Source organism: Trichosurus vulpecula, chromosome 2, assembly GCF_011100635.1.
Source record: "Trichosurus vulpecula isolate mTriVul1 chromosome 2, mTriVul1.pri, whole genome shotgun sequence".
NCBI classification, from domain to species: domain Eukaryota; kingdom Metazoa; phylum Chordata; class Mammalia; order Diprotodontia; family Phalangeridae; genus Trichosurus; species Trichosurus vulpecula.
In genome coordinates, this window is record NC_050574.1 from 124,387,779 (window position 1) to 124,411,716 (window position 23,938).

The window sequence follows — 23,938 nt, forward strand, 5'->3', positions numbered from 1 at the left end:
CCCCCCGATCATCATGTGGCCCCAATCTTCTCTCAAACTTCCTGTCAGAGGCTGTAAAGGGAGATTCCTGGACACATTTTTGCATGGGTATTTCCCTGGCCCCCGCCCCCATACATTGGATCATGTGGAGGAGGGAGCAGGAGCCTGAGTCCCTGTGTGTGCAACTTCGACCCGGAGAGAATGTGTAGGGGACTATCAGAGACCGCCAGGTATGACAAAGACTTCTCCACACAGTATCACTTTCTAATATTTTTATTATCCAACTTAAAGAAACTGGGGATGAGGATGCGTAAGAGGGGTAGACAGGAGACAGGAAAGACTCAAATTCAATAAATAAGAGTTACCAAACTTCAGGGCCCAACCCCCCACCAGGGGAGGGGAGGTGACAGCAGGGGCCGTGACCCGCACAGCACCCACATAAATAGACGGGACGGATGGGTGCCAGACGCTGCCTGGATCACCCATACTTCTCTCCTGGGAGCAAACAGAGAACACAACAGATCAAACTGGACAGAGAGAAAGCAAGTCAGGGGCCCAGGGAAAGTTGACAAGGTGTAGCCAGGGGTGTCATAACTGGGGTGGTCAGCACCTAGAGCCCACATCTTCCCTTACGACTGCACTGGCCAGGGCTTTGAGCCATGGGGATTCTAAAGCACTTATTTTAGGGGAAGGGAGGAGAAAATGGGCCATGGTAGGACAGGGGCCCCCAAACTACAGCTGACAACACAGAACAAGTTTGGTTTTTAAATTTAAAAACAGCCATTCACCCCTGGGGGGCGGGGTGGAGGGGGCTGCTTGACATGCATTAAGGCACCCCCCTTCCTCGTGCAGAAGCAAGGCCCTGGGTTGGGTTGGTGGGGAGTAGGGGGAAGAGCAGCGAGCTGGGGAATCTAATAGAGCTATTGATCCCCCTTGAGGGAGAGGAAGGGGAGGGAGCTGAGCTATACCGTATGGACCCCAAATTGCCCCTGCCCCCAAGCAGAGAGAAGCAAACCTCTGCCTGCTCTACTGGGGAGAGTGGGCATTGTGGGTCCTACTAGGAACAATGAGGGGTCGCCTTCCAAGGGAAATGCAGGGGAAACCTCTCAAGTGCCACCCTAAGTCACATTTTTTCCTTTCCAGATATGGGTGGGGGTTTGTGGCTCAGTGAGCAGAGCAGGAGTTGGCAAATGGGAGCTCAGAGGTAAAATGTATGATGTGGACAGACAGCGGGTTAGGTTCAAAATGTCAAAGCTGGAGGGGTCTTTTTAAAAACCACCAAGTCCAGCCCTTCATTTCACAGGAGTAAACAGGCCCACACAAATTAAGGGAGGCAAAACCGGACCCAGAACCCAGGTCTCCTGAGAGTTCCTTCTGCTCCGTGGCTGCCTCCCCTCCCAGCAGCCTCAGGGACTAAACTAGACTTCTACCACAAGCCCCATGGCCGGGAGTGGTCATAGGATCAGAGACTTAGAACTGGAAGAAACCTCTCATTTTACAGGTGGGGAAACTGAGGAACAGAGAGGTAAAGGATCAGAGTTTGGGATGTGAGCCCAAACGCTAAGTCCCTTCTCCTCAGATCTCCCATCTAAACCCCACCAAAATCTCTTCCCATGGACAAGCCCCATCTTGAAGACTAAGACCAGGTGCTGGGGAGTGGGGGGATGGGGGAGGGAAGAGGAGGCATGGTGGGTAGGACCTCTTTCCCCATGACTATAGGGCAATGGAAAGGGCCTTTGGCCGGGGAGTCAGGAGACCCAAGTTCTGGTCCTGGCTCTGCCAAACTCACTGTGACCTTTGGAAGATTTCTTCTCTCTGGGCCCATCTTCTCACTTACCCAGTGACTGGATTTGATGATCCTAGCTCTAACATCCTGTGACAGTGGACCCCCACCATTTATTCTTCCCCCTATATTTCCTGACTGCCACTTCCTGGGCCAAGGAGTGATAAGATGAAGTATAGGGGAGATGAAGATGTGGCTGAGCCCTTTGCTTTTCCTGGAAACCCCTGCATGGGGATGGATGGATAGATAGATCCTATCTATGGGTCACCAGGGAAGGGACCCTTACTTGGGGCTAGATGTCCCATCTATGAAGCATTGGGCAGGAGATCCCCACTTGGGTGTGAATTATGTCATCTTTGAGGACCCAGGAAGCTGGGTTGGGTGTCCTGTCCAGAGCAAGGGAAAGACCAGATGACCAGGAAGGGACTTGCTGCTAGCATGGAGAAGATGCTGGGATGGGGGGTGGGGGGGCAGGAACAGGGTAAGGAGACAGGGCAGCCCACTCCTCATCAAGTATGGCCATCTCCTTCCCTCTCTTCCCTGGACAAGATCCTCTTTTCCTTTAAAATAAGCTGCCTGTGGTAGCTCAGGCTTAAGTGAGCTCTCTCCCCTGCCACTGCCCACTTCCCAGAGCTCACTGGGGCTGCCCAGGGTGTAGGGGCCTGGAGGACAGCCCCCCGGGGCCTCTGGTTGCTGCCAACTCCCAGGCTCCAATGTCTCACAGGGCCCTGGGCCTGAGCAGATCATAAGGGCACCTGTAAAAAAAGAAAGAGAGAGACAGAGACAGAGACAGACTCTTAAGTGATGCTGCTCTCAGCACCTAGGACACAGAATCCCTACCTCACCCCTGCCCTGGGGAGAGGCTCAGAAGCCAGCAGCACTCACTCACTCACTCACTGCCACCCCTCTACCTCTCACCTGCAATGCTTTCCCCTGGCCCGGATCTCTCAAGGTTCAGCCCATTTCTCTCTCCCTCCCCCACTTCCAGGAAGCCTTTCCTGCTTCTTTCTATGTTTCTAAAAACACTATTTCCTAAGACGGTGGACTCCCCAAGGGCAGGCTATCTCCCCCTCAGTGCAGGGACTCCCAGTGCTACATTACCTTCAGATGACCAAGTTGGACTCACTCAGTCTGACCACGTATCGATTTTCCTAGGGGAGAAGTTGTAACAAAGATCAGAAATGGGGGAGCAGTTGTAGGCCGGCCCCCAAATTGCGCAAACTCCTCGAGGGCAGAAGCTGTTTCATATTTCACTTTGTGTTGCCTGGGGCTTAGCACAGGGGAATCATTCATGTCATCCAATGCCCTCCTTTTACAGAAGAGGAAACTGAGTCTCAAGTTGGTTAAAACCTGCCTCTTCTAAGTTCACATGCAGCAAGTACTTAATACTGTTTTTTGTGTGAGCACAGGAAGTGATGGCCCTTCTAACTTCAATCCGGGCCTGATTCACAGAAAGATAAACACACCTCCCCTGGGAGTCAGTAGGAAGCAAGGGATAAGCTAGGACACCACAGGCAGAGAAAACATGTGGGGCTACTGGGAGCTGGGAACTCTGGGAGGCCTTGGCTGGACCAAAGCTCCTTTTCCAACATCCTTGGCCCCTGATTGAGCCTGGGGGTGGCTGCTCTCAGGGACCGGGTCCTGTGGACCACCCCCTCCCCACCATCAGCTCACACACACACACACACACCCCATGCCCCAGCCCTCTTATCACCCAGCTCACCTCTGATTTGCCCTCTGTTGCCCCAGATGCTGGGGTCTTCAGCCATTTGGGTCTCCCTCCACCACTGCCCAGAAGGGCCCTGTTCTCAGGGGGGAGCCCAGGTGGAGGAGCTTCAGCCGCCTCCCCCTCCTCACTGGTTTCTGAGATGGTTTTCACCTCTGGGGGTGGTGGGCTTGGCCGCTGCTCAGGGATTCGGGCCACACGGAACCTGGAGGAAAGAGAGGGGAGATACATGAAAGGGGTAGTAGGGTTACAGCAGGGGTGGGGAACCTGCAGCCTTGAGGCCACATGTGGCCCCCTAGGTCCTCAAGTGTGGCTCTTTGAACCCAAACCTCACGGAAGGTCAGTCAAAGGGCTGCACTTGAGGTCCTAGAGGACCACAGGTTCCCCACTCCTAGGTTAGAATCATGGGGAGACAAAAACCTTGTGGTCTCAAAGAAAAAAGGCTCAACTAGACCAATCTGTTTCTGTGTGACCTTGGCCAACCCTCTTATCCTCTGAGCCTTAATCGAAAGAATTAAGAGTAGATGGCCTCTCAGGTACTTTTCCAGCTTTAGATTCATGATCCTATAAAAGCAGTATGGGGGGAGGAGAGAGGCCAGGAAACTGGAGATTCGGCCACAGAATCAAATGCACTGGATAACAGCCTGTCCCCTGCTCCCCCATCCCAAACTGCTGCCAGTGGAGCCAACTCCCCATTGACTGCTCTGCCAGTTCCTTATCTCATTAGCCAGTCTCATCTGGGGCCAAGATGAGAAGCCTGATGGCTTCCTTGGTCTAAACAGGATCCAGCTGGTGCACACTGGGACCGGGCCTCTGAAGTTCAGGGTGAGGTTAGAAGTTTAGGGGCCTAATAGTCCAGGACATATTAATGTGCCTATGTGGCTGAGATACTTCCTTCCCCTAGCGTGTTATTTCTGAATCTCTGTATTTTCTCCTCCATTGGGAAAAACCCAAGCAAATACACTCTCAAGAGTCTGGAGAACTGCATGGACACAGGGCAAAGAGGAGAGAGGGAAGAGCTAGAAAGAGGTGAGGGATCTGGAAATGGGCATCACCATTAACAGTGGACTTGGAGCCAGGAAGACTTAGGTTTGAATCCTCCCTCAGCCACTTTCTGGCTGTGAGACCCTCTAAAGAAGTTACTTATGCTTTCTGTTCCTCAGCTTCCTCACTATAAAATGAGGGGGCTGGAATCACAGTTCCTTTGGGTTCAACTATTATCTCAATGCATCTCTCTCTCTCTCCCTCTCCCTCTCTCTCTCTCTCTCTCTGTCTCTCTCTGTCTCTCACACACACACACACACACACACACACACACACAGTCTCCCATTGCATCCTGGGCCATCTCCAGTCATCCTAATGAATATTTGGTCACTGGATCTAGATGGCTCTGGAGGAGAAAGTGAGGCTGGTGACCTTGCACAGCCCTCCCTCACTCAAATCTCATTCATTTACAAGTCATGGCATCATCCCTCTGATGTCATGGTCCTCTTCAAAAATGCAGGTGGCCAGACCCAGATGAGCTCCAGTTCTAAATCACGGACATCTCCACCTGGATATCCTACGGGTGTCCCAAACTCAACACGTCCAAGATGGAACTTTTACTTTCTTCCCTAAACTGCCACCCCCCAAATGCCCCTCACTTGCCCAGGTCATCCTCCACTCCCCCCCTCTGCCTCATCCTCTATCATCTTGTCATCTCTACTTCCCCAACATCTGTTTCGGTCCCCTTTTCTCTGCTCACACAGACACCACTCTAGCTCAGGCCTCGCCGCCTCATGTGGGACATTGTGCTAGCCCCCTGGTCCCTGCCTTCAGTCTTTCCCCCTCCAATCCATCCTCTGACTCAGCTGCCAAAGAAATCTTCCTGAAGTACAGATCTGACCTGCTACTTTTCTGTTCCAGAGTCTATGCTGATTCTCTGCTTCCCTTAGGAGAAAATACAAACTCACCAACTTCACAATGTTGACTTTATCCTACTTTTCTGGCCTTATTTTGCATTACTACCTTTGATGTGGTTTATGTTCTAGCCAGATTGGCCTCATCCTGACCAGATTCAGCATTCCCTCTCTCTCTGGATATTCACACTGGCTGCTTCCTCATCCCTGGAATGGACTTCCTACTCACCTTCCCTTAGAATCTTTAGCTTTCTTCAAGGCTCAGTGTGGGCACCACCTTCTACAGGGAGGTCATCCTGATTTCACTGATTGCTACCTCCCAAAATTATCTTAAATTTACTCATCTCCCAGGGCAGCTAGGTGGCATAGTGGATAGAACACTGGCCCTGAAGTCAGGAGGACCTGAGTTCAAATCTGACCTCAGACACTTGACACTTATTAGCTTTGTGACCCTGGACAAGTCACTTAACCCTGATTGCCTCTCCAAACCAAAAAAAAAAAAAAATACTGTGTCCTCCCAATAGAAGGGGAAATTTTATCTCCCTTGAAGGTTCGTCAAGGGACAGACTTTTTTTAATTCTTTCATTTTTATCTCTGTATCCCTTATGCCTAGCACATAGTGGGTGCTTCATAGCTGCTTCCTGAGTTGAAGGGGCTCTCCAAAGACACACAGCTAGTAAGGAGCAGAGCCAAGTTTAGAAAGAATTCTAGCTCTTGGCCTCTATGTCCAGTGTTTGTTCCAGCTCACTAACCCCCACTCTTATCAACAAAACTCCCTTCTGTAGATTTTTTAAAAAATATAATGCTCTAATTAAAAAAAAACACCCATCACCAAAAAGAACAACCACCCCCAGTTTGGCGCTCAAGCATTCTTCCAAAACTCAAAGTCTCCATTCTCCTTCTCCTGGTTGACAAACTTCAACATCCCATCCCTCGTCTCCAGCTGAAACTGGGCCTTTGGGACTTGAAGCAAACTTAGGAGGATTAGGCCAAGAGGAAGCATTGCTATTAGACTGTACATTCTGGCCAAAGAACTCAGATACCTCTGGAAAGAAAATCTCCATAGCAGTTGCCATTCGCCAAGCCAGGCTTTGGAAAGAAAGCTGTGCTAGTGAAGGCAGGGGCAGAGTGAGGTGCTTTGTTATTGTTCGCTTGAGTAATCAAAGCTCGCTGTACGAGAGCTGGGAGAATCAGGCACACACATGCGGCCACAAATGTGTCCCATCTGGTGCACAGGAGACTCATGCAGGCACACAAGATTGTCAGCGTACGTCCTATACAATCCCTCTCCAGCGTGCCTAACTGAAGCTCTAGCACCTCCTGGTCCAATCTCCTTTGATAGAGGAGGAGCCTGGGCTCTGAGGTACAAAGCGGGAGAGCAGTTTTCCCTGAGGACTACAACTAGGTGGTAAGTAGCAGAGCAAGGGGGATTCTCCCAGATGTCACAAGGGAGCCCCAGGCTGAGGGCAGTAAAGAGTCTGCCCTGCAGAGAGAAATGGATTGGCCTGAGACACAGAGGAAGGACTAGACAGCTCCTGGCCAAACAGCAGAGCTGAATTCCATGGGCTCTGTCTCTAAATCCAAACTGTACGAAGGGTGGCCTTGGACCCTGGGCTTCTGTCCTTCTACATCTCACTCTGCCTCACTCCATCTGACCCCAGGTCCTTCACTCCTCCCAGCTGACCTGCCCCCCGATTTCTTTCCTCTTTAGTCTCTCTCTCTCTCCCCCTCTCTCCCTCCTTCCCCCCGCCCCAGAGGCAGTTGGGGTTAAGTGACTTACCCAGGGTCACACAGCTAGTAAGTGTCTGAGGATAGATTTGAACTCAGGGCTGGTGCTCTATCCACTGCGCCACCTCACTGACCTTTCCTCTTTAATCTTGACCCTGCCTATAGTCATGGAATCTGTGAGAGCTGAAAGGGGCCTCATGGACTGTCTAGTCCAATCGCCTCATTTCACCAAGGGAAATGACTTTCCCAAGGGCATACACGTAGCAGACACTGGACTCCCACCTGTCAGTCAGCAGCCTCGGCTCTGCCCTCCACCTTCAATCCCCACGTCCCCTTGTTCTTCAGCTGTGCGCAGGCCAGCTATAGCCCCCACCCTGAGTATACGGGATCACAGGCCCTGAGATGTAAGGGGCTTCAGAGGCTGGCTAGTCTGGCCCCCTCTTTTTATAATAGCCTCACTGGAGCCTCACTGCAGCCCTCACAGGGAGGTTCTATTACTGGTCCCATCCTGCAGATGATGACACTGAGGCGCAGGGAGTTTAAGTGCCTTAAGTCATACAAGTGAGCTCCAAAGGCAGGTTTTGAATGCCTCCAGAGCGAAAACTCTTTCTTCTGTATCCAAAGTCTCCCCTGGCACCAGTGATCCCAGTTCCTCTCCCTGCTCCGTTCCCCAAGGGGCCCTGGACTTACCTGCCCACGGAGAGGATGGTGATCTCCCCTGGGCGGCTCCCCTTAGGAGGGGGCTTGCTGCTGCCACCTCGGGGTGGCAATGCACTGGGTGTGGGAGCGGAGGCTGCAGCTGCCTCGGGGGACAGCAGGACCTCGGGCCACTTCCTCTGGCTGCAGCGTGAGCAGCTGGACCCGGAGTGGGAGGCCAGGCCTTGCACTGTGTGCAGGTGGTGCTGGTGCTGGCAGATGTGCGGTATGGGTGGAGGGCCCTGTGTCAGCCTGGGAAGAACACGAAGGGATTAGAGTAACCTCAGGCTTTGCCTGCTTCTCCCCTAGAGCCTCTACCCACAGACACCTGGAGACAATATGACTGTACCCCAAGTGAAGAGAAAGAAGATGAGGAGAAGAGGAGTTAAGAGGAGGAAAGAGAAGGAAGGGAGAAAAGAAAAGGGAGGGAGAGAATAGAGGGAAGAAGCAGAGGAAGAGAAAAAAGAAGGAAAAGAAGGGGAGGAAAAAGGAGAAAAGAGGAGGAAGAGAAGGAAAAGGAAGGAAGAGGGCCCTTTAAACAGCCCCTCCAGCTGAAAACAGCCTCAGCACAGTGCCCTTCCCCACCAGCCTGGCCTCGATGACCTTACCCAACTCCTGAGGCCAAGCATTCCCTGTCTCTAACCCATGCCACAGGGAGGGAGACTCCTGTTCCCTTGAGGAAAAACAACTGCTCTTGTCCTTCCCTGAATCCCCAGAAAACAGCAAGGACTGGACGATACTAGCAAACCCTCTGCCCCATCTACATCCAGCTCCCCCAAGGAGCCTGGGCCTACAAGAATCCAGGCAGCAGAGGACAGGAGGAACCACAAGGGACAGTACGACCACAAAGAGAAAGCAGGCACCAGCAGCAAACCAAGTCAGGCAGCAGAGGCGAGAAGTCAGGAGGGGAGAAAAAACAAGCCGGAGGGAAGGAGAGCCAAAGGAACTAGGTCCAAGTGAAGCAAAGGAACAAGGCAGCTGGTTAAAAACACGCATGGCCAACAAAGGAGGAGGCGAGCTGAGCTCTCGTCTCCCCCGCAGGCTCGCCTCCCCATCGCTGATGGCCTCTGGCTTACTTGGGCAAAGGTTTGTAGCTGGTCTGCACAAGCTGTTTGCTGTGGTATTCTTTCAGCAGCTCCTCCAGGGCGGCCGCATTCTCTGGGAAGCAAAGGGCCACAGGTCAGGGTGGGCCTGGTCTTCCCAGCTGCGTCCCTTTCCCCCAGCCCCTCTCCGGGAGGCTCTCTGGCTCAGCACCCAGGAGATCTATGGCCTTGTTCAGGCACCAGCCACTGATGCCCACCTCCTCACCCAGAGGCACAAAAGTCACAGAGACAGGGTTGGTTTCTTTATGACCCTAGTTGGGGTTTTCTTGGCAGAGATACTGGAGTGGTTTGTCATTTCCTTCTCCAGCTCATTTTACAGATGAGGAAACTGAGGCAAATGGGGTTAAGTGACTTGCCCAGGGTGACACAGCCAGTAAGTGTCTGAGGTCAGATTTGAACTTGGGTCATCCTGACTCCAGGGCTGGCAGACTATCTACTGTGCCACCTAGCTGCCCTCATGGGAGGTAGGTTAGGAGAAGATTCCATCCCAGCTTAATCCCACAGAAGAAGCATCCTTTTTGGAGACCTACAGCAATGGGGCTCTGATCACTTGATGGAAGAAGCCCATTCTCATATGGTATAGCTCCAGCTGTTACGATGTTCCCCCTCCCTTGTGACTCCACCCTCAACTGGTCCTGCTCCCCTCTTGGGCCAACAGGACAAAGGGTCAGAGATGGAGAGCTTAAAAGAACCTTAGAGGCTACCAAGTCCCACTCCTTTCATTTCACAGATGAAGAGATGGACTGAAAGAGATTAACCCACTTACTCAGTCACCCAGCTAGTAAATCCTAAAGCAGAGTTTGAACTCAGTTCTTCCTGATTCCAAGCTTTGCAGAGAGTGCCACCCAGCTGCCTTAGGGCAGCATTTCAGAAACTGGAAGGCAGAGATTGTATGGCTCCAGCAGGAACCCCAGACCCTGGCAATCGGGAACCCTCAGACCCTGGCTATTGGGAACCCCAGACCCTGGCTATTGGGAACCCCAGACCCTGGCTATCAGGAACCCCCAGACCCTAGCTATTGGGAACCCCAGACCCTGACTATCAGGAACCCCCAGACCCTAGCTATCTAGGCCCTGGCTATCGGGAACCCCAGAGCCTGGCTATCAGGAACCCCCAGACCCTACCTATTGGGAACCCTAGACCCTGGCTATTGGGAACCCCAGAACCTGACTATCAGGAATACCAAGACCCTGGTTATTGGGAACCCCAGACACTGACTATCAGGAACCCCCAGACCCTGGCTATTGATCACACTGAAGTGTTTCTGTCTCCAGCTCTTTTTCACAGGATCCCAGGGCTGGAAGGAACTCAGAAGCTCAGTGCCCACACCTTCCAGAGGAGGGAAGCGAAGCCCAACAGGAGCGGTGACTTTGCTAAGGTCACAGAATGAGGCAGTGACCAAGCCCAGGTTAGAGCCCAAGCCTCCTGATTTCCCATTCAGAGCACCACACTCTTAGTACCCACCAGGCACACAAGGAGATATCTAAACTTGGCACTAACTCTAGGGGCTAGAACATGGTCTGTGCACAATGGCCCCTTCTCAGACAAAGAGCTGATGAGACAGGAAGCATCTTCAGAAGGTGCTGTCTTGGTCCCAGGTTTCGCCATGGCATGCCAGACACAGACAGCATGCATGGCACAGTGAGGAAACTGAGGCAAACGTTGCCTGGGAGTTAGGAAATCGCTTTGGGCAAATCATCTAATCTCTCCATGCCTCAGTCTCCTCAGGCCCTGGAAAATGGGGATGATAACACCAGGACTACCTATTTCACAGGGCTGTAGCGAGGAAAACACCTTGGTAAACCTCAAAATGTCCACTATTAACCATCACCATTACTGCTAGGAGCTAGGCACAACACACAGAACACTGGGCCTGGGGTCAGGAAGAATTGAGTTCAAACCCAACCTCAGACACTTACTATCTGGGTGACCCTGGGCAAGTCACTTAACTCTGTTTGCCTCAGTTTCCTCATCTGTAAAATAGAGATAATAATAGCACCTGCCTTCCAGGATCAAATGCAATAGTATTTACAAAGTACTTTAATGTATTAATAAATATTAATACATGCTTAATAAATTAATAATTCTATTATTAATAATTAATTTGATGAAATAACTAATTTACATTAACTTAATAAATGCTTGTCCCCTCCTTCCCCCTCTCCCCTGGCAGAATCAGGAGGGGGCCAGGTTTCATATACCTGCACAGCAAGACAGCAGGAACTGCTTCCTCTCCTTAACTGAATAACTGGTGCTGAATCAACAAGACAGACCCCAATTCCCTAATTTGTGTTCCCACCAGGGCACTTCCACTTATCCCACAGTGACTGGTCCTGGTAGAGTGGAGTACCTTAATGAGCCCCCAAGGTTTAAAGGGTGGGGGGAGGGGACAGTTGACACCTCAGCCCCTTCCCCAGCCTCACCTTTCTTCTCTGTGATCAGCCGGACTAAGACCCCAATGGTGTCCTCGTTGGGGTCATCCATTCGGTACGCAGGGTTGGCCCCTGGGGAAGAAAGACAAGAGTCTAGGAGACTGGGAGGGACGTGATGGAAACAGGGTTCAAGGCCTGGGCAGGGAACCAGTCTGCTCAATGCCAAGGCTGGAGTGAGCACTCGGTATGTGGGGGTCCCTGAGGCTTCGGAGCTGGCATTCTCCTGCCTCTGTCTCTTCCCTACACAACCAACTTAAGGCTCCCTCCATGGGCATTAGTCTGGATCCCTGGGGTGGGGATGGGGTAGCAGCACCCCTGTAGCTACAGTGGTTCCTTTGCCCAGAGCATAGGATCAGGATGCACAGATTCACGGAATGGCAGAGCCTGAAAGGGGTCCGTAGAGACCCAGAACAACCACCAGGACTCATCAAAAGCAGCAAGTGAATCAGCAGCAGAGCCATGGCTAGAATCTTTCTTAGGCTCATTCCCCAGAGAACTAACTTCTCCCTGCCACAGTAATGTGGCCTTGGGGATAGATGGCTGGATGCCTCCCCCATAAGGGCAAGATGAACTCCCCCTCTCCCCGAAGAGAAAGAAGGTCTTTCCTCTCTGTGTCTCCTAGCCAATCCTTCCTAGGCAGCAGAGATGTGGGAGGATGGGGGCGGTGTTATTAGCTGTTCTCCAGGGAAGGAGACAGCTGGGGAATCTTCCTCAACAGCTGTAGAGTTAATCTCGGACACACTTGGCCCCAGAATTCCCCTTAGAGAATCCTGACATTCCATATCACCCACCCACCCACCCAAAGGATAGCTGGCCTTCCGGCTCAGGAGAGGCCTTCAGCTGAGGCAGCCTTAAATGGGTCACCCTGCGTCTCCCTCTACAGATGAACTAATGTACAGGAAGGCCGAGGCCACGAGTCGATGGCCCCAGTAATGGCGTTCCTGCTCTCAGGCCCACATCAGGGGCTCTTAGCAGATCAAAAGGCAGTACGAGAAAGAAGGGGTTCTCAGGTGGTTGGAAGCACCCCAATTCTGTCTGTAAACAGAACACAAATATAATGGTTCTCTTTTTGCCTGGGTCAAACAGTATTGCATTATGTTAATGTGCATTGATGAGGACAGCAGCCTACAGTGAAATAAACAGGCCATTCGGCTGGGAACAAAAGTGCTAGCACACATACAATCAACTCATCTGCTGATGCTGCTTGGGCCTTAGGGCCCACAGATGAATTTAGGCCAAAAGGTGGCTGGGGGAAAATGAGTCTGGCCAGGAAGCATGAGGCCTGGGTTTTCATTCTAGCTCTGTCCCTGACTTGGATGAGTGACTTTGGGTAAGTCAGAGGAGATGTTCGCTCAGCTCCCTTAGGGCCCCTATGCCATGTGGTTCTGAGGGGCAGGTCCTGGGAGCCTTTGCTCTGCCTTGGAGACTGTGCTAATCCATTTAGGACCCTCCCTCCTCTTCCTCAGCCCCTTCCCCAGAAGGGGTTCAGGCAGGTAGAGGGAAAACTGTCCCCATTCCTCTGAGCCCCATATTCCTGATCTCAGCCGCCATGGGAAATTGCTGTCAGCCAGGCAGAACTTTTGACTTGGGACCATTTAGAGCCTCAGATTGTCAGACTCATAGAATTCTGCCACCTCTCCCGCCCCAAGCTGTTTAAAGACATTTTAAAATGCACCATTAAAGCTCTTTTTGAAAATTCTGCTATCTCATTTGAATTTCATATTATCATTCCCATTTTTACATATGGGGAAACAGAGGCTGAGAGAGAGAAGTGACTTGTCTGGGGCCATACAACTAGTAAGCATCTGAGTCAGGATTCAAACTCAGGTCTTCCTGCCTCCCAAGTCTGGTACCTAATACTTTCAGAACTTTAGAACCTAGGGCCTTTAAAACCTTCAGTCCCCTAAAACTTTGGCCCCCTAGGAACTTCTGCACTTGGAATCCCTTAGCACTAAAAGGGCCCAGGACTCAGAAGTTTGTAAGCTGTTGCTCCATTTCTCCCCCAGGTGTCTCTTCATCATCTAATTTCCTTTTTTGTTTTTTAAGCCATCTAATTTCTGGAAGAGTCATCTACTTCCTCACTGCCTACTCTCTCTAAGCACAAACATGCCACTAAAACCACTCTTCCCAAGGTCCCCCGGGCCCTCCTTGTCGCCAAATCCAGGGGCCTTTTCTCAGTCCTTCTCCTCCTCCTTCTCCTCCTCTTGGCTACAGCTGGTACCGCCGCTGCTGTTCATCTTTCTCCTGCCTGACACCATCTCTTGCAGTGACATCCTGCCCTCTCTCGGTTCTCCTAGCTGTCCACCCTTTCCTCCTCCATCTGTTTTACAAGTTCATCTTCTTCTCCTTCCCTCTAATTGTGTGGCTCCATCCTGGGCCCTAATCTTTTCTCTCTAAATTCTCTCTGTGGGCGAGCTCATCTCTGCTGAGGACTCCTAGGTCTAAGCCTGATGCCTCTCCTGGGCTCCAGACTAGAGTATCCTGGTGTCTCCAGCCCACCTCCACCTGGTCCTCCCATCAGTATCTCATCCTCACCATCAGCTGCTCCCCCTTCCCTGGTCAGGCACACCTGGAGAGAAGTTGGACCACCTCCTCTGACCGGGAGTCTCCCCACACACACCAAAGGCAGGGCACTTTTCCCCAGGCTCAGACTTGCAGCTCCCCAAGACTGTGTCTCCCCCACTCAGGATTCTGGAGCCCTCTTCTCACCGTTCTTGCCCTCAAGCCCAGCCTCTTCCCCGCCGTCCTTGTGGGCTGTGCAGTGATAGCCCTTCTTCTTGAGAAGATTGCAGAGCAGAATCCCCAGCAGACCCATCAGGCAGAAGATGGGGACGATGGCGATGACAGCGTACTGGGCTGCGGCTTCCTCAGGAACCTCTGCTTGGGTGCCGTTCTCTGAGGGGCGGACCTCGGGCCCCATGCCGGCCTCCACATTACGGCGCTGCCGGCCCCCACGCCCCAGGCTGGGCTCTGCCCTCAGCGAAAGAGACATGGCAGGGAGAAACACAGGTGGAGAGGGCAGAGGGAAAGGAGAGAAAGAGAAAGAGACACACAGAGGCAGAAGAAGAGAGGGGGAGAGAGAAACCGGGGCAGAGTCATAGTACGAGACAAAGGGACAGACATGTAGAAACAGAAAGACACAGAGAGGCAGACACACAAAGACACACAGAGAGGAGACATACAAAGGCACACAGAGAGGAGATGCACAAAGAGACAGACACAGAAAGAGAAAGAAAATGATGGGGGTCGGGGGATAGGGAGAAAGCCAGACAGAGAAGATACACAGAGAGAAAAAGGAGAGACATACGGAGACAGTAAGCAGAAAGAGAGACCCAAAGACAGAGGGAGGGCCATTTGAAAGGAGACACCAGATAGGAGAATGACATAAAAGGGGAGAGGCAGAAATACATACCAGGAGAGTGAGACAGGGAGGGAAAGGGAGGGAAAGGGAGGGAGGGAGGGAGAGAGAGAGAGAGAGAGAGAGAGAGAGAGAGAGAGAGAGAGAGAAGAGAAGAGAAAAAGAGAGGAAAAAGAGAAAAAGAGAGGTGAGACAGGAGAGAGGAGATAAAAGATGGAGATAGGAGAGAAAAAAAGAGGAGAAAGAAGAGAGAAAAAGAGAGGTGAGAGAGGAGATAAAAGAAATGGAGAGAGAAGAAAGAAAGAAGAGAAAGAGAGGTGAGATAGGAGAGATAAGAAATGAAGAGAGGAGAAAGAGAAAGAAGAGAGAAAAGAGAGGTGACAGAGGAAGAGAAGAGAGAGAACAGAAAGAGAAACAGAGGCAGAGGATCAGGTATGGGGAATAGAGAGTCAAAGACAAAGAGACCCAAATTAGTGAGAAGGGGTGAAGGGACACTAGCCCAGAACAGCCCCAGAGACTGCTTGGGGGGCACCACCCCACCTCAGGCTCTCCCAGGAGAAGGGACCCTCCTACCCCACCCCTGCCCCCACAATTCCCTCTCAGTCACCCCTTGGTGTCTCCCAGAAGCTCCTCTTCTGCCCTCCTACCCTCTTCCTGAGCCACCTCTTGGTTTGTCAGCCTCTTCCCTGGTAATCCTTGTGTTGGAGGAGAGGGGCCCACCCAGGCATGGAGAAGGGGCCTGTGTCCCATGGCAAGGGCACAGGAGGTATTCCTTGGAATATCTAAATGAACCTTGATTTCAATAGGTCGCCTTGTGCGCAGAGACACAGGCAACGTTACAAAATGTTAGAAGCTCCAAGGGACTCTAAGCGATTTGTCTAGCCAACCCCCTTATTTGATATATGCTATATATTTTTCCAGAAAGGGAAAGAGACAGAGTAAGTCAGCAGCAGAGGTGGAATTAGAACCCCTGGCCCAATGTTCTCACACAAACACATCTACCCTCCCCACCTCACCCCTCGCTGCAGAGAAATGTCTTCAAATCAGTTACGAGAAACAGTAAGTTTCTGTTTCAATGTTGTCTGTAAACAGTGGGTACATGTCCTGGGAGACACACACACACACACTCAGAGCTGTGGGCCCACATGGCCTTATTTTCCCCACTCCGTCAGGCTCTGGGCTCTGATCCAGGGTGGCAGCCACCAAGAGTGACTCAGCAGGTGAAAGATGGAGAGAGAAAGGAGTGTGTGTGTGTGTGTGTGTGTGTGTGTGTGTGTGTACAGATGGCCCCATCAGGGTGTGAGACCTGCATGTTTGAGTGTGAGCAAGTGAGTGTGTCACAAGATCATAGATCTTCAAGCTGCGTAAGAGACCTCGGAGAATAATATACACCAACGTCTCTCTGGAGCTCAGATTAGTAAAATGATTCACCGAGGCCACAGAGCAAGTAAATCTCCGAGCCAGGATTCAAATCCAGGGCCTTCGATGCCAAGATCAGTGTTCTGACCCCTCTTGCTCTCCCGCATCTTTGGGCTGCCCAGGTGCATCTGTGGTGCTGCTGCTTGTCCATGTATGAGTATGCATGTGTGAGAGGCTCTGTGGCTGCCATTGACCTGTGTGTCCTGTTTGCATGTGGGTAGGACAGTGAGGGCTGAGCCCTGGGGAGGGGATGTGCCAGTAGGGCCTCTGTCACCAGCATAGCCACCTGACCTCACTTTGTTTCATAAAGTTCAGGGGACACAGAGCTGGACACAGAGCAAAGACGGCCAACATAGCTGGAGGAAGTCACAGACCAGACATTCAACAGGCGGTAACTGTCCCTGTCTTTCCTCCACAATCTCAGAGATTATCTGCAAGGGGGAGGTGATACTTTGGGGACTTGCAGAGACAGGTCCTGACCCCATGGAGGGGAGAAGTGATCCTTCTAAGTCCTGGGTTCTAGTTCAGTGTACCATCCTGCTGGTGTGACCTTGGGCACTGTCTCCCTCTACACTTCAAAATAAGGCAGCATCAGAGGCAAAAATTTATCCTAGGACTATGTAACGTGCTAGGAGGGGCCATCAGAAACCTGAATCCAAATACTCTCATTTTACAGATAGGGAAACTGAGGTCCATGGGGTGGGTGGGTGGGGGGATAAATTTGCCCAAGGTCACAGGCCAGTTAGTGGCAGAGCAAGGACTCTCAAGTGTCCTGCTTCTCTTCGCAGGGTTCCGTCCACAGCCCCATTCTGCCTCTCTGTACCCAGCTCCTTTATGGCCCTTCTTCCCCCAGGGACATGTCTCAGTCGTGGAAGAGAAAGCTGCTGTCTCAGCCCTGGCTGGCTTCTAATTCCTGCCCCCCCAAGGATTGTGGGGAGAGTCAGCACATTCAGGAGCTGAAAGTGGGTCAGCATTGGCCCTGGGTAGGGCTCTCTCTCTTTCAAGCTTGGGAGAGGGAGAAGGAAAAGAGGAGGAGACGGCCCCTTCAGGACAATGGGCTCAGTTTTTCTATTGCTCTCTCTTCTAACTCATCTCTTCTGCAGTCTTGGTCTCTCCATCACTCTGTCTCCATTCCCTTTTGTCTCTCTCCCCCATCCGGCTCTCCCTTCTTCCTTCCGCTCTTTCAGCCTCTGTCTTTATCTCCCCGTACTTCCAGCTTGGTGATTTGCTTCTCTTTCCCTATCGCCGTCTCTATCTTCTTCATTCTCTCTCAATCTCTCTTCATCTGACTCACCTTGTTTGCCTCTCCACGCCTGCCTGCCCTGCACCTCCAGCTCTCAGTCTCCCTCCGTGTCCATCCCGAGCCTTTCTTCATCTTTCTGTCTTTCCCTGTCCCCATCTCTCCGCACATCTGTCTCTTTCTGTCTTATCTCTCTGCATTTTTCTCTTGCGGTCTCAAACTCTCTGTGTCCCATCTCTGTCTGTCTCTGTGTCTCTGACTCTCTTCATGCCTGCCTTTCCCTCTACACCTCCCTCTCTAAAGTGTCTCTTGCTTTCTTCACTGTTTTCCTTTTCTCTCTTCTCTGTCTCTCACTCAGTTTTGGTATCTTCAGCTGAGTCTCTCTTGGCATCTCAGAACCGTTGTTTGTCTGCCTCTGTCTCTGTCTTTTCTCTCTGTGTCTATCAGTCTGTCTATCTCTCTCTCACACACAGACACACACACAGACAGACAGACAGACAGACAGACACACACACACACACACACACACAGAGTCATCTTCCCTCTTCTTGGTTTTGCTGGTTTTCGTTACTCTTGTCTCACTCTCTTCCTGCCTCCACCTTTCTGTCTTCACCTCTCTCATACTCAAGTCAACCAGCAATCATTTATAAAACACCAAACTGTGTCTCTCAGTTTTTCTCTCTCCCTATTTCTCTCCCTCTGTTTCTCCTTTTCTTTATCCCTTTGCTTCTCTGGTTCCAACTCCACTACTCTCTCATTCACTCTCCTCCCAATACCCGCCATGCTAGCCCCACACTCACCCCCACAGCCAGGTGTGCCCATTGGTGCCCGAGAACAAGGCCTGCACTCAGTGTCTGGGTGCCTTCTGGGGTCATAAAACCTGCAGGAGAACAAAGGTGGATAGAGTCAGCTCCACGTCCCCACCTCAAACCCAGCAGTCCCCTCTGACCTAGCCCTTACGTGAACCACCCCTAGGGCCTCCCATTCTCACCCTTTGCTTCCCAGAGAACTCAACCCCACCCCAGGGTGCTTTATCAGGACCAGAAGTGGAATGAGCTGCCCAGATAGAGTGAGCTCCCTGTTTCTAGAGACCAAGAAAGATAAAAAGGGGAATTTCTGTCTAGTAGGGGTTGGACTAGTTGATTTTGGGGGTCCTTTTGGGGTCCCTTTCTAAGTCTGGGATGCCGCAAAATCACTTCCCATCTCTGAATCTTACTAGCCCCATCTATGAAGCAGGGATAAGAACGAGGGCGTGGTGATGATGCGGGTAAAGAGCTTTGTAAACAATTAAACAGCCTTAGAAATGGCAGCCATGATTATTTTCAACAAAAAAGTGACTCCTCCAACATGGCCACCCTGGAGCATAGACGCTCTTCAGAAGCACATGGTGGGCCCTTGTTTCCAGTTTGGATGGATGGCCTAGGCAGACTTCTATATCCTCCCTGGGCCTCGAGTCCCCCTTAAGGGAGAAGCAGAAGCCCTCAGGTCATCGAGGCTCCAAGACAGCCCCAAATTCTCCATCTTGTCCCAATCTTCTTTTCTTCTTTTCCCAATACCTAACAGAGATCTGAATGGAGCAATGCCTAAGTCACTGAGATTTCCTCTTTCCTTCTGAAACCAATGAGTTTGAGAGATGTGACCCATAGAACACGGAATGTCCAAGCATGAAGAAATCTTAGAACAGAGAACCAAGAATATCAGAGCTGGAAGGGACCTTAGAACTATCGGGATACCAGGATAACCAGAAAGGGCCTTAGAGATCATCTAGTCAGGGGCAGGGAACCTGTGACCTTGAGGCCACATGTGGCCCTCTAGGTCCTCAATTGCAGCCCTTTGACTGAATCCAAACTTCACAGAACAAATCCCCTTAATAAAAGAATTTATTCCGTACAACTTGGGACTCAGTCAAAAGGCTGTACCCAAGGACCTAGAAGGACACAAGTTCCCCACCACTGATTCTAGTCCAACATCCTAATTTTACTGATAAGAAAACTGAGGCCGGGAGTGGGGAAGGGCCTCGCCCAAAGTCACACAGACCCAGATGTCCCAACTCCACATTTAAGATTCTTTTTTCTTTCCAATGCAACAAATGACGCCTCCCATTGGGGGAAGGAACCTTTGCTCCCCTACCTCAGCGGCCCTGGGCTGAGGCTCAACACCCTTCTCAACTCCACAGCTGAGAAGATGCTCACCCTGAAATGCAGCCACCGCACTGAGCATCGATGGTTGTGGTCCCCACCCGCACCTCGACCCTCCTCAGCCGGGCACAGCCAGCGTGGGGCAGGCAGGGGCTTCGTCCCAGGCTGGTCGAAAAGGTGCCCGGCCTGCAGGCACGGCACACGGTACCCAGTCCCAGTCCAGAACCACATTCCTATGTGGAGAAATCAGTCAACAAGCATTTATTAAGCACTTACTGTGGGCCAGGTACTAAAAATACAGAGACCAAAAAAAGGAAGAATTCTTTGCCCAAGGAACCAACATTTGAATGTAGGATGCAGGATGTACATTTACATATATACAAATAAATACAAGGTAGTTTTAGGAGGCGGCCACTAAGCAGCTGAGGACAATCAAGGGAAGCTTTATGGGAAAGAGAGCTTGAGCCGAGAAGGGGCAAAGACAGTCAAAGCCACCCCACAGCCACAGAAAGCTCCCCTCCCCTATTCCGTATCCCTTTCCCCCTATGCAACAGCTCCTAAAAGGCCGCCTTCTCCAAGAAGCCATCTTAGATTAGTCCTGGCCGTTCTCCAGTCTACCAGGGCCAGGGGTCTCTGAGGACAGGTGCCAAACGTCCCCTCTCAGACCCACCCATCTTTACAGCTCCCCCCTTCAAAGCGAGGGGTCCTTGAGGACAGGGGTCACGCATGTTTTCCCCTTCAGGCAGGTGTTCCTTGGAGCCAGGCATGGGCTCACCTGATTGGGCTCCTCTCCCGGTGGGCACTCGGGGCACACAGCACAATCTCCCGCCTCTGTCTGGTACTCGGAGTCCTGGCAGGACAGGGAGGACGACTGATGCCCGCTGAGTAGCTGAGAGAGAAGGGGTGAAGGGAGGCTGGCACCAGCAGACACTGAGATGAGAGCAGGCACCAATCCAATTCCCAGCCTATGCCCAGCAGGCGTTGCTGCCACCAATCTTCTCAGCCCTCCCCACAGAACCTTCTGTGCTAAGATGGAAGGGGAATGGGTAAGGACTCAGAGCGTAGTACAGAAAACAGAATGCTGGATGGCTAGGAACCAAGCTCTTAGTCTCAGCTCTGCCACTGACCCATTAACTTAAGTTGGGCAAGTCTGTCCCTCTCTCTGGGTCTCAGTTTCTTAATTTGTAAAACAAGAGGGCTGAACCAGATGATCTCTAAGAGTCCCTCTTCCAGCTCTGTCTTTCTCTTATGAGGCCCCTCCCACCTCTGCTGTTCCATGCTCTAAGACCCCTCCCAGCTCTCACATTCTGGGTTTTTATCACCTTAAAGCAAAAGCATTCAGCAAAATAACAACTCAAGAAAAGTAGTGATGGACCATCCCCTCCTAAACTGGAGGAATGTTTTACTGCCATTACACAAACCAACAGTAAGGCAGGAGGAGCCCCACCTTCAGAGTCAGAGGACTTAGCTTCAAATCTCACCTCCAACATTTACTGTCCATGTGACCTGGTGTAAATCTGGCATTCTATGTTCTAAGGCCCACTTAGTTCTAGCAGTATGTTCTAAGGGGCCTGCCGGCAGTCAGTCTATGACTCTTTAACAGAGACATGGATGAACCCTGGGGCTCTGCTTTCCTATCACCTTGGCCCATTGAGGCTTCCACCTCTTCCAGACAGAAGCCTAGGACTTTCTTCATCTATACAGAGCTTCCAAGTGCTGGGAATGAAGACCCAAGAGAGATCCCATTCAATTTATCTGGGACCTGAGACTATACCCCAACAGGATGCTCCAAACCAGGAAGTCCCAAGGAAATTCCAGGAGACTATGGGTCCCAACAGAGTCTGCCCCTCCCTCCCCACTGCCCACACTCAGCCTCAGTAAAGGGAGGCCAAGCTGAGAACCACTACTGGGCTGGCCAATGCCTGCCCATCCCATTGCCTTATGGGCCACCTTTGTAGAGGGCTTTCTCAGTCTTTTACAAGTAATATTTCGAGGATAGGTGAGAGAAGAACAGGGATTGTGATTTGGACCTTAGCATCTTGGATTCCACTCATGGTGACAGACTTAACACACCCCACCCCCGATAAACACATATATACTCTCCCTAATACCCTAAGCCTTCCCAGAAGGACCCTATTCACTGATTCCTGTTGTGCCTTGCATGGCCCCAATCAGTGCAGATGCTATTTACTCTGTTATTAACTTGGACTTGTTCATCTATCTCGGTTGTAAGTGGCTATTTCTTGGGTGTGAGTCTCGTTTACCCTCCTCAGATCATGTGATCTCAGAGAAGAACTCTCACAGAGGAAGTCAAAGCTAGGGAAGAAGAGAACCCAAAAGTCCAGGTACCAGGTCCAGGGAGAGGACCTAACCCCATCTCCATCTGTGGTTCCAAGACAACCCCATCCTTGACTGTGGGAATGGGAGTCTGGGAAAGACTGATCTGCTCTGAGAGACTTCTCAGGGCCCCATTGCACTCTCTCTCTCTCTTACTCTTGCTCTCTTTCTCTTTCTCTCCCCCCCATTCTCTCTCTCCCTCTCTCTTCTAACTCCTCTCTCACTTCTTTCTCTTTCATCTCTTTCTCTTTTTTCTCTCTTCTTTCTCTCTCCTCTCTTTCTTCTCTCTTATTTCTCTTTCTCTCTCCTCTCTTTCCTTTTTCTCTTTTTCTCTCTCTTCTGTCTCCTCTCTCTCTCTCTCTCTTTCTCTCCCTCACTCTTTCTCCCCTTTCCTCCATCTCCTTTCCATATGATGAAAAGACCCTTGGGCAGGGAGTTAGAAGACCTGAGCTCTCATCCAACCTCTTCCCCTTCCCCTCTCTGGACCTCAGTTTCCTCTAATATAAAATAGAAAGGTTGGTCTTCATTAATTAGCAGATACCTTTAAGATTTAAAACAGGTTCTAAAGCTCTCCATTTCCAAGACTCTAAAGGCTTGAGTGTCTAAGGCTCTAATCCATACTTCTCTCTCCTCTTCCTTCTTTCCTCAGTTTCTTTCTCCTTCCTCTCTCCTCATCCCATCTCTCTTCTCCTAATTCAATGCTATATGGTGCTCCCAGTGCCGGATGAGAGATGGGCATCTACTCTCAGCAATGACCTTTCTCATGCCAGGGCCAGGCTCCTTTTACCCACTCCTTGCCCTCCCAGTGCTGACTACACTCCATGACTCCTCCTCTTTCTTACCAGCCCAGCCCACAGGAGGCCCAAGTCAACAGGGAGGGAAGCCCTAGGAAGCCTGTCTGTATCATCTTGTCCACGTCCCTGCCTATTCCTGAGCTGGCTTAGGTCAGACAGAGGCAGGATAAACAGGAGGTTGCCACATCACCCATACCCAGGAGAATGTTATCTATCTGTGATCCCTCAAAGTCTTTACTATTTATGGCACAGTAGGAGTAGGAGGAATGTAGAAAATTTCAGAGTAGATGCACTATCGTGCAGATCTCGGGATCTGAGCATGGCTAAGTGACCTAGGCCAGGGCAGAAAGCCCCTGCAATCTCTCTCAATCCCCCAGGATACACCCCCACCCTGCCCTCAACCACCAGAAGGTCCACTAGACACTCCCTTTCCTGGCCCCAGCTTCACCCACCCCAACTTACAGTGAGGAAGCAGGTGAGGGACCAGCACAGTCTCCGCCACTTCATCATCAGAATACTCTGGGGCTGGGCTGGCTGACCTAAGGAGAGGGGGGAGGAAGCTGGATATCAGGGTGGGCAGGAGCAGCCAGGGAAGAAAAAGCCCCACCTGTCCACCCAAATCAGCAAGGTTCACACTCAAGTTTTACTATTTAACACCTGTGTGACCCTGAGAAAGTCTGTCTCTTCCTCAGGACCTCTTTGCTTCTCACCAGATGATTTCTTAGGTCTCCAGCTCTAAATCTGTAACAAGTCTGTTGAGAGTAGGCAGCAGGGTGTGCTGGGGAGGCCGGCAGGGGCCTTGGAGATCCTGGAGGTCTTGGTTCAAGTCTAGGCCTTGTCACTCACTGGCCGTGCTACCTGGGGCAAGAACATTCCCCTCTCTGGGCTTTAGTCTCCCCTTCTGTCAAATAAGGGGTTGGAACAGATCATAGGATCGGAGCTGGAAGAGCGCTCAGAAGCTGTCTGGCTGGGCCAACCCCCTCATTTGACAGATGATAACAGCAATAGTAACTAGTATTTATATGGCCCAGGAATTCTTAACCCTTTGTATTACTGGACCCATTTGGCAGCCTGGGGCAGCCTATGGACCACTCGGAAGGTTTTTAAATTCATAAAACAAAATACGTAGGATTACAAAGGAAAATAATTATATTGAAATACAATTAGTTATATTTAAAATGTATAAAATATTGATTATATTTAATTAAGTTAATTATATATTAATATACTAAATATAAACATAGTATTATAAAAAACACAAGTTTACAGACCCTAGATTAAGAGCCCTTCATACAGCACTTTAAGGT

The 23,938-nt window shown here is 51.1% G+C and overlaps 1 protein-coding gene across 1 annotated transcript; it reads right to left on the reverse strand.

The window, feature by feature from the left end:
- Positions 1-237: 237 nt before the first annotated feature.
- On the reverse strand, positions 238-23,164 carry RELT (RELT TNF receptor). The gene is made up of 11 exons (XM_036742965.1): positions 23,094-23,164; positions 20,276-20,389; positions 19,555-19,733; positions 18,163-18,242; positions 14,055-14,315; positions 11,337-11,417; positions 8,887-8,968; positions 7,805-8,062; positions 3,486-3,693; positions 2,864-2,913; positions 238-2,517 (listed from the first exon to the last, which is right to left on the reverse strand). The coding sequence occupies exons 1-10, from the start codon at positions 23,139-23,141 to the stop codon at positions 2,866-2,868; spliced, it is 1,359 nt and encodes a 452-aa protein (XP_036598860.1). The 5' UTR covers positions 23,142-23,164; the 3' UTR covers positions 238-2,517; positions 2,864-2,865.
- Positions 23,165-23,938: the final 774 nt, after the last annotated feature.